The 9,701-nt window shown below is 43.9% G+C and overlaps 1 protein-coding gene across 1 annotated transcript; it reads left to right on the top strand.

Moving 5' to 3' along the window:
- Positions 1 to 3,364: 3,364 nt before the first annotated feature.
- Positions 3,365 to 8,948, top strand: lratd2a (LRAT domain containing 2a). The gene has a single exon (XM_030412996.1). The coding sequence runs from the start codon at positions 3,908 to 3,910 to the stop codon at positions 4,727 to 4,729; it is 822 nt and encodes a 273-aa protein (XP_030268856.1). The 5' UTR covers positions 3,365 to 3,907; the 3' UTR covers positions 4,730 to 8,948.
- The last annotated feature ends 753 nt before the right edge of the window (positions 8,949 to 9,701 follow it).

The following is a 9,701-nucleotide window of genomic DNA, read 5'->3' on the forward strand; positions in this document are numbered from 1 at the left end:
ACAGATGGTGCGCAAGACGCAGCGCTCCGGATGCTATGTCCATCTGCCTCAAGTACACACTTGTTCACCTACCCATGTCGATTTAAATGGATGCTGAGCTGAAAAACAATGTCTGATACGTGCATGCGAGCGAAGCCTTTGAAAAGCTACGAAAAACCCACATTTTTGGGGGGGAAGATTAAGGTGTCAGTCCGTGGCTGGCTGTGCCCCCACCGGACAGGTGGAGCCCCGCCTAATTGACTATGTCTCCCAGGCCTCCCTGCTCCAGTAATTTCCCAGCACCGCAAATTACAGGGGGGCACCAGGGGCGTAAACTGGGTCATGCCACCCGAGGATAAGAAGCTCCAAGAAACGGTCAAATGGGCTGTGTGTCACCGCTCTAGCAGTTCATTTGTCTCCTAACACCCTCAGCCCTGCAGTGATGCGCGAGAAACGTGTAATACATTTCCTGAATTCATTCTGCAGATTTGTTATTTTTGACTTCCATCACATGCGAACAGGGACTGCTCCGAGGCAGGGCTGAAATAGAACACAGCAAAGGAATGGCTGTGCGCAGTCATAGCAGACGCAGAAAGTTGAGCTAAAGCTGATGAAAGGTCACTGAAGGTGCTGGTGAATACGGACTTCTCACACACTGCTCTCTGCTACTTCAACGTCTTTATCTTATTTCGAGTGAAACTGGCAGGACATTATCTGCATCTTTGGTGTTGTTCCTTTGAACTGTGTTGCATTCCTATCAGGTCAGTTCATGCCACACTTTGCCCCTCTTGTTTTTATAGATAATAACTTTTGTGTTGAGTTTACCTGGACGCCAGCCAAACTTGGAACAACATGGAAACACAAATTCTGTTTGAGTACTTTGAGTGTACAGCCATGCTCGGAGCTCTGGGAGGCATGTTTGCTATTCTTAATTTGGTATGCTAGTATTAGCTCATGTGTTAAACTTTAGAACAGAGGATGGCGCTTGTTAAAATGTCAGCGGATGACTATATTTAGTACATTTCTTCCTCAGAACCACAAATGTTGACATCATGTTGGAGCTAGAAGATACTCTCTGAGCATAAGTCATCTGGGAACCATGAATGTCTGAAAAAATGTTCATGCCAATTTGTAGATTAGATGAGATCCAACAGTGGATGAGTTAAAGTTTTGAGGTTTTGGCACATCACGAAACAAAGTCAGTGGGATACATCGGCTGGGAGCCATGAATATCCAACAAAATGTCATGCTGGTCGATTAAATGAGATGCAAAAGTTTAGTGGACAGGTCAATGTTTTTAAGGTGCTGATGGTGCCAAGGGAAATATCAGGGCATAAACAAAGTCATGAAGGTTTATCCTCTGGGAACCATGACCATGGACCAACAGACAAGACCTTCCAAAGTGCTGCACTGCTAGTGTGGCTACAATTGTTTAATGCTGACTCCATCTTGACCTGGAAACCTGGATGTAGAAGCCTGTTTTGAACCTGGTGACCCAGGTCAAACCTTACTAAGCAGGGAGAACGCTCAATCTGGATTACATGGGGTTGGAAATCGCACGACGTGATCCCGCGCAGCTTGAGGAAAGCTGTTTCTTAATTAACCTGATAGTCTTAAGGAGTGCTTTCTGAAGTCCTCCATTGTTAATCTGCTGAGTCCACAGTGGCCACTGTGCCTGTTTAAACTTGATGAAAGGATCAGAGAAAGTATTTCTTTCTGTCGAGACATGTCCTCTATCATTATCTGTACTGGATGACTTTGCAGTCGTTTTGTAATCAGTCCCTCCCGCGGGCACTGTGCTCACTGCCGGGGTCAAACTCAGGTTCATCCACTCGGTTAAAGTTTGAGTCTCTGTCTTTCTCGCTCCTTCAGTTGAACATTTGTTTCCATTTACAGCCTGTCAAACATGCTGAAATCTCTCAACATCTCTGCCAGTCTCTCACTCACAGCAATACTGTTTTCCGGGACAGGTGTTTTCACGCAGAGGCTGCTGCAGCATGTGCCATTTTTGGGGCATAGTGAGCACATTCTGCTTGCCTGTGGGATACAGTGGTGAGAAAATAGCCCATAACTGAGAGCGAGTCGAGGCAGGGCCACCAGCCACTACAAACGTAATTGAGACATTATGGTCCCACCAGGAGATGGAGAGGGAGCAAATGACTCTGCAGTTTTGGTTCACTCAAGGACAGACAGGTGGTCAAAAACAGTAAAACATCAGCAGATGTTGGACCCCTCACAGTCCTCCTCAATGCGTAGATCTGTAGCATGTAATAAGGTCAGCCATGAAACCCACCATGGAGGCTATTCTACTCTGCACTTTAACCACACATAGAATAATATAAAATAAAAATGGCTACATAAATCAATCAATTGATAAAATAAAATAAAATCGTGCGTCAGTCTGTCATGCTCCAGAGAGGATCTTTTGCGATTTTCTTACTTTTGGGGTATTTACTTGGTTGCAATATGCAACCTCACCACTAGATGGCACTTAATCCTACATGCTGGACCTTTAAGTTAAGTAAAATACATTAAAAATGAGTCCATGAATAAATCAATAGATAAAATAAGAAACAAAAAAATGAAATACAAAAAAGATAACCAACTCAACTACCAACCAACTGAATTGAAAAGTGAGCAAATTAAAACACAAATATTGCCAACAAAATAAAATAACATCAAAATGACTAATTACATAAGGAAATAAATAAAAAGAAAATAATAATCAAAGGAAAATAACATAAAAGAATTTACATAAAAGAATTTAAGCAAAAATTGGTATAGAATTAAAGGTAATATGCCGAAGCTTTTAATTAACCAAACAAATAACTGAAATTCAACGAATGTAATTAACTATCTTAAAGCAACATAATGTAGAAATTGGTATTTTGTTTAATTTGGCGCCCCCTACAGTGTGTGAGTGTGACGCCACTGTCGTGAACACAAACAACAGGTCTGTGACAGGTTGTCAGAGGTTATGTGGGTGCCAACTACAAACAAACCTTATTACATCATAACAATTTTACGTGTTATGTGTGTGTTGGAGTAAACGTGTGTAAGGCTGTGATCCCACACCTCTCACATAGTGCAGAAACAAGTGACAGCCTGTTACAAGACACTGTGCCATCAAAATGAATCTGAAGTTGTTTAAGGTATTAAAGTTACATAATGTTGCTTTAACTAAAACATTGAATCCTCTAGAACACTATGTACTGTATACATAGAAAAACAAACCCAAACAAACAATGTTTTTCCCACTTTGTATCTGACTTTAATTCCAGTCGGTCAAATGTTATGATGTATTTCCATCAGCAGTGAGGTTTCTGTGGAGGTGAGGAGCGGATGTCAGAGGTGCGGTGATGAAAATGACGCGCACTTCCGCTTTAAAAGCAGCAGAGAGAGCTGCGTGGAGCTGGAGAGAGTCGCTGGGGCGACGCCGAGCCGCAGACCTGCCTCCAGCTCAGCGCTGGCACAGTGCGCAGCGCAGTGGACTACTTTATCTGCCGTGTGTACACACACACACACACACAAACACACGCATACACGAGGAGTCCTGTGTGCTGAGGATTTTGATTTTTCTTTTTTTCAAACTCTGGTTTGGACGGACGGAACTTTACGCAGGGAAAACAGCAGGTGAGTCTACGAGGCTGCACCTGAGGGACAATATTATCTCCCGTCTGAATTGGAAACCGGTTTGTTTCCTCCTCCGAACTCCACTTGTTGATGGGGCGCGAACAGGCTCGACCAGCCTCCGCATCACGGAGATAGTCCTATGCGTAATTTGGATACAACCCCCCTGTCCGACGGCAGGGAGGAGGAAGTTTGAGGCGGCGGCGGAGGTTTCGAGGCAGATGGTGGGGATGTTTCGGTAACAGCCTTTCGGCATCAGATCGTGTTACGCAGGCTGCTTACACAGGTGAGCAGCGGCATGGGGAACCAGATGGACAAGCTGTCGCATTTAAGTTACGCAGAAGTTCCCACGGTGGACCCGAACGGCGTGGACACGGAGGACGGCCCGCGGATCGGCGTCTCGTACATATTCTCCAACGACGACGACGAACTGGAGGAGAGCTGCGCCGTCGATGGCACGGACAGGGACCCGAATCAGGAAGAGAAGCACTACGACCAGCGCGACGAGGTGGAATGCGCCGTCTACAATAGAGACGAGTGCATTTACGAGAAGAGCGCCAAGTCCGCCAGCCTGGAGGTGTACTCCCCGGAGAATCTGCTCAATAAATGCAAAGCGGGGGACTTGGTGGAGTTCGTGGCCACGGGGCAGTACCCGCACTGGGCCGTGTACGTGGGGGACTTCCAGGTGGTGCACCTGCACAGAGCCGAGGTGAAAAACAGCTTCCTGACGGATGCGAGCCAGGGGAGGAGGTGCCGGATCGTCAACGACTTTTACAAATTCAAAGCCATGGGTCCGGACATGGTGGTGCAGAACGCGATGGAGCAGGTGGGCTTGAAGGACCGAGAGCTGAGCTGGAGGAACTCCGAGTGCTTCGCAGCCTGGTGCATGTTCGGCAAGAGGGAGTTCAAGATGGGCGGGGAGATACGGATAGGCAAGCAGCCGTACAGACTCAAGGTCTTCATGTCGGACAAGCACTCGCACGTGTTGGAGTTTCAGAGTTTGGAGGACATGATCATGGAGAAGAGGAGGAACGATCACCTGGGCAGGACGGCCGTGCTGCAGGAGCTGGCCACCCACTTCAGGAGCGTGGAGGAGATGAGGAGTGAGCCAGGGGACTGACTGATGGGCGCCCTGTGGGTGCCCCTGCAGAAACTTAACTGCTTTGCAAGTAGAGTAGCCTTTTACCAAACGACCTGCTTTTAATCTATAGCAAGCCTTCATTCATTCATTCAGTCAGTCAGTCAGTCATTCATTGTAGTTGTCTGATTCTCACATGTTATTGCCTTAAAGCCACAATCCTCAGCATCCTCTGAAGCTCAGTGGGCCCTCAGCAATCACGATTCAATTATCTGAGACACTGGATTGAGTCAGCTGACAGGCCCCTCCACACTGAATGTATAGTTTTTTCTTTTTTATAAAAAGCTTCACCCGTCTGTCTTAAAGTGTACCCGTCTCTCTCGTAAGCCGGGGGAACTTTTTTTTCTCTATTCACAGTGTGTCCTGTTACTTGATCCTTGTGTGGTTTCAAACTTCATCCCTCAGCTCGCACAGACAGCAGAGTGTCAGAGCTGCTGGCTGAATGCAAGAAGGAGTCTCTCTCTCTCTCTCTCTCTCTCTCTCTCTTTCTCTTCCTCTGCCTTTTTTAAGGGTACTTCTCTCACCAGCACACCTGAAGGAAGTGTCTGTGTCACACTGATCAAAGTCTGTCATTAACCATGTACTCAGATGTCAAGTAAACCATCCTCGTCTCTCTTTTTTCAAACGAGTCTTCTGTCACGTTTGTTTTACTCACACGCACGAAGGGGCGAGACGGAGCACTTTATTTTCTCTCCTCGTACTGAGTGTGTTTTTAAAAATGCTCCTCCTGTCATCGTCATGAGGTCTCTCTCAAAGTGTCTCTCGGAAGTGAGTGTATTTATGTTTTTTTCCCCCCTGGTTTTAAAGGTTAATTGTTTGACCTGCTGCAGAAGACACTTAAAGGATAATTACACCGAAAAATGTTATAATTCAGTCGTTATCTACTCACCCCCATGCCGATGGAAAGTGGAGTGAGGTTTTTCCTAGTCCAGAAAACATTTCTGGAGCTTCGCAGTAAAACAATGTTACAACTTTTGAAATTTAAATAGATGGGGACTTGTTTTTTTGTTTTTCTTATGTTGAAAAAAGAGAACATGTAAGAACATAAATGACTTCATACAGCGTGTACAGAGTAATCCACGTCCTGAGATGCCAAATAGTTTAGAAAGGACGTTATTTACATCCTTAATGCGCAGTTTTAACACTTTTAGTTCAGCTAAAGTGAAGATTGTGGCTTAGAAAAGCTGGTAAATGACATCTTTACAAATCATTTTGCTATCTCGGGGGTTTTCGGAGACTTGGATTACGCCAGACGAGCTGTACAGAGCCATTTGTATTTTTGTTTTCATGTTGTTTGCTGGAGCTTTAAAAATGAGTCCCCATCTGTTTAGAAGGCTGCAAATCTGTTTTGCTGTGTAGCTCCAGAAATGTTTTGTTGACTACGAAACTTCAGCTGACCTTCCATCAGCATGAGGGTGAGTAGATTGACTGGATCTTTTTAGGTGAACTCATCCTCTAAGTGTTATTAAAACAGAAAAAAAAAGAGATTTTATTTCTGCTATTGACGTAAGTGATTGGTTAAAATATTTGTCCAAAATTTGCCAAAGTAATGGACTGTAGCTTTTAGACGACCCTGAGGCTCTGGTTTATGGGTTGTTGAGTGCTCTCTTGGGGTTTATATTCGTGGTGTTTGTTGCTGTCCGCTACAGGCCGAACAGCTGCTTCACCATCGGACAACTAGTCACTTGTGTCACATTTACACAGTATGATATCCCTCTCAGAAAATACCACAGTTTCAGGGTGTTACACACTTATTATTATCAGTTACAACAGCCCCTGACGGAAATGAAAAACAGGAGGTTGTTTTTGGCTAAACAAACGCTAAAGTATAATTTCACAAAATGTTATGTCCTGACAGACACAAAACTTCATATGAACTTGAAATGTGTTAATTTATAATTTCACCATAAACTTTAAAATACAATACCTTAAAGTTGATTTCTGTCAATGCTCATTCCATGTATATCAAAGTAGCTGTGCAACCCCAATAATCCCTGATCGTTATGGAGGAGTTCTGTTCTGTTCAATATTGTTGTCAAATGGATGTTTTGGGGTTTTTCATGTTGGACAAGCAAAACAAGACATTTGAAGGCATCACCGTGGATAACGGCGATGGGCGCTGACTGAACCGTTAATCATCAGATGTATTGCAGCCCAGTCGGCAGAATAAATATTGGCAATGCACGTTTCTGAAAACCAGCCGTATGTTGAAACTTAACATTTCTTTGTGTTGCAGCTTTAGGTTTCTTTAGATTAGAGCATTTTGTTTACCTTGTCTGGAAGGTTTCCTTAAATCATCCACTGGTCTCGCTTACAAATGTTGAAATCCTGGAACGCCTGGAATTGCGGTGATCGGCTCAGCAAACTAGTCGCCTGTGATTACACCATCGACGCGGCCATCCACCCCCCGATGTGAAAGTCAGATGGAGAATGTGATGTAACACGTTTGGGATAAACGTGAAGCGTATAACACGCACAAATGTGAACCTATTAGTAGTCTGCGGAAACGTTGACTGCCGACATTTTATCCTGGCGACTGGACTGTGGTTTGATTGTGAAAAATGTTGTACAGGTGAAGCCATTTTGTCCGGTCAAAGACTGTCCTGCAGACAGGATCCAGACATTTCTGCATTTCGACAACAAGTGACAAGTGATTTTCGAAACTATTTGTCCTGTTTGAGCAGAGAAGTTGAAGTAATTTTGTAACAACTGAAAGCCAACTTTCCCCGTCATATATTAATTACGTGGAACTTAAAACCCCTTAGTTTCCTTAAATCTACTTCACAGATCTTTTTTTTTTAGTGAAAAGTGAAATGACTTCAAGTTAGAAACACTCCTCCACGGTGGTTTATATCAGAGCTACAGTGAGTGTTCACAGCACTTTACAGCCGTCGGCAGCCTTCACTGTTCAAGTAGAAACAAAAAACCACAGGTGGTCAGTTGAGCCATAAAGCAATAAACCACATTTTGTTGTTGCATTATAAATTCCACTGCGTCGTTTTTGGAGGTTTCCAAACTGTTTATCGTTTTTTTTCTCTGCAGCCGTGAAGAACACGAGGGGAACGTTGGTAGACGGACAGCGGGGTTTTTACAGCCTCGGTGTGATGAAACGACATCACATCGGTGGGGCAAAAAGGCTCAATGTGCCCTGATGATGGCGGTGATAGGCCTGTGTACTTACAGTTGTAGAAGCCTGCAGTCTATAAATGCTATCTGCAGTTTTCCACCAGCATCTGCTGCCTTTGAGTCAAATTGATTTATTTAAAATAGTTTGTTCTTTTTTTTTCAGCAAACTGAAATGTTACTCTAACTTTGATTTCCTGCTCAGAGCTTCTGATGTCTGATGTATTTTCACTTTACTTACACAGTACCGCGGCGTGGTGGAGTCGTGTCCTCCACATGTCTTTGTCCGATTCTTTGTGCCTCAGAAATCTTTCAGACGTTCAAAATGGTCCCACTTATCATGAACGTGGATTCAGTGAAACTACAGTGTAAGACCTGCGGCTGTCTGATCCACACTCTCAAATAAATCAGACATTTAACTTGAAACCACCCACGACAGGATGTCAGATCTACGATTACACTGTCGTTATGGCTGCAGGGAACGGTTGCACTTAAATCGGATGCTGTATGTGGCACATACAGTACGAACGCTGGCTGCTTCAGCCCCCATGTGCTGCTCTTTGCTTGCAGCACTTTAATCAAATTAAGACATGGTAAATCCTCCTTAGGGTCTTGTCAAGTTCATGTCTGTCCGACGATTTTATATTGAACTAAAAGTAATTTAACAAGACATGAGTGCAGCTGTGCAGATGTTTCTGCTGTGGCTGCGGAGGGTTTATATCCTCCGGTGTGAAGAGAAGTGTGTATACGTGAGTTGAGTCGATGTTGCAGGTCCTGGTTCTTCTGCTGTTTGGCTTAATTTGAACTCCATGAGAGGTGAACTCGATTGTCAGGGAGGTCAGGTCAGCGCCTGGTTCCCTCCGCGATGATCTTGTTCGTTTCCTCAGCTCAGTTTTCGAGCTTCTGGATGTGTTGCACAACCTTTTGGCTTGAGAGCTCTCAAAATGAAGCGATGTCCAGTCGTGAGCCCTCGTTACAGGTTCCGTTCTCCCAGAGTGGAAACGAGCAGTGAGCAGTTTTCTTGCTGTGTAAAGGCCTGAGGAGGCGGAAGCATGCTGTATTTGACAATTAAAAAAAACAAACAAAAAAAAACTCAAAGGAAGGCAGCTTAAAATGAACAAAATGTAGTTTATATATGACATCATAATCTTCACCTTATCAAAGCATCTCTGTCTATAATCAAAAAACTAAAGTACAAATCTTATTTTCCACAAACAAAGCGGAAACTTCTTCAGGTACATTGAAAGTTTCCATCTGTTTCCTTAAATGGGCAGTTACATCAGAATAGATTTACGTCAGAAATGAATAGAAATGCTCTCGCTGATGATTGTTTCACTTGTGTTCAGAATAGCAGACTTTAAAGCACTTATAATTGATGTTTTTACAATAACAATGTCTCAAATGACAGCTTGACAAAACTTCATTGTGAGTCTCAGCTCAGTGTTTAGCTGCTAGGCCCACACCTTCACTGGTACAACCTTTGTGCTCTCATGACATCAATTTAGGCTGTTTTCAGCACAAAAAAAGCTCTTAAACCCAGAATGACAGTACCTGCCGAGGAGCAAACAGTAGACAGACACCGTAAGCAACTCGCTGGTGACCGCTGTGATGCATTTAATGACCAAAGAGCTCAGAGAGACGTCAGCAGCTGATGGTGACCAAAACCAGAGCTGAAAGAGAGAGTGACTTACATTCATCAGGTGGACGGAACTCCAAATGACTGATAAAGTGATTGTAAAACTGTGCACAAAAAATGTCAAATTCGTTCAGAGGGTCAAATTATTCTGCGTTCTTTCCAGAGAGTTTAAAGTAAAATTGAAAGCATTTACAA

The sequence above is a fragment of the Sparus aurata genome, chromosome 3 (assembly GCF_900880675.1).
Source record: "Sparus aurata chromosome 3, fSpaAur1.1, whole genome shotgun sequence".
In the NCBI taxonomy this organism is placed as follows: Eukaryota; Metazoa; Chordata; class Actinopteri; order Spariformes; family Sparidae; genus Sparus; species Sparus aurata.

Excerpts from the sequence above, each read along its gene's own strand:
- lratd2a (XM_030412996.1), top strand. The coding sequence starts at position 3,908 with ATGGGGAACCAGATGGACAAGCTGTCGCATTTAAGTTACGCAGAAGTT.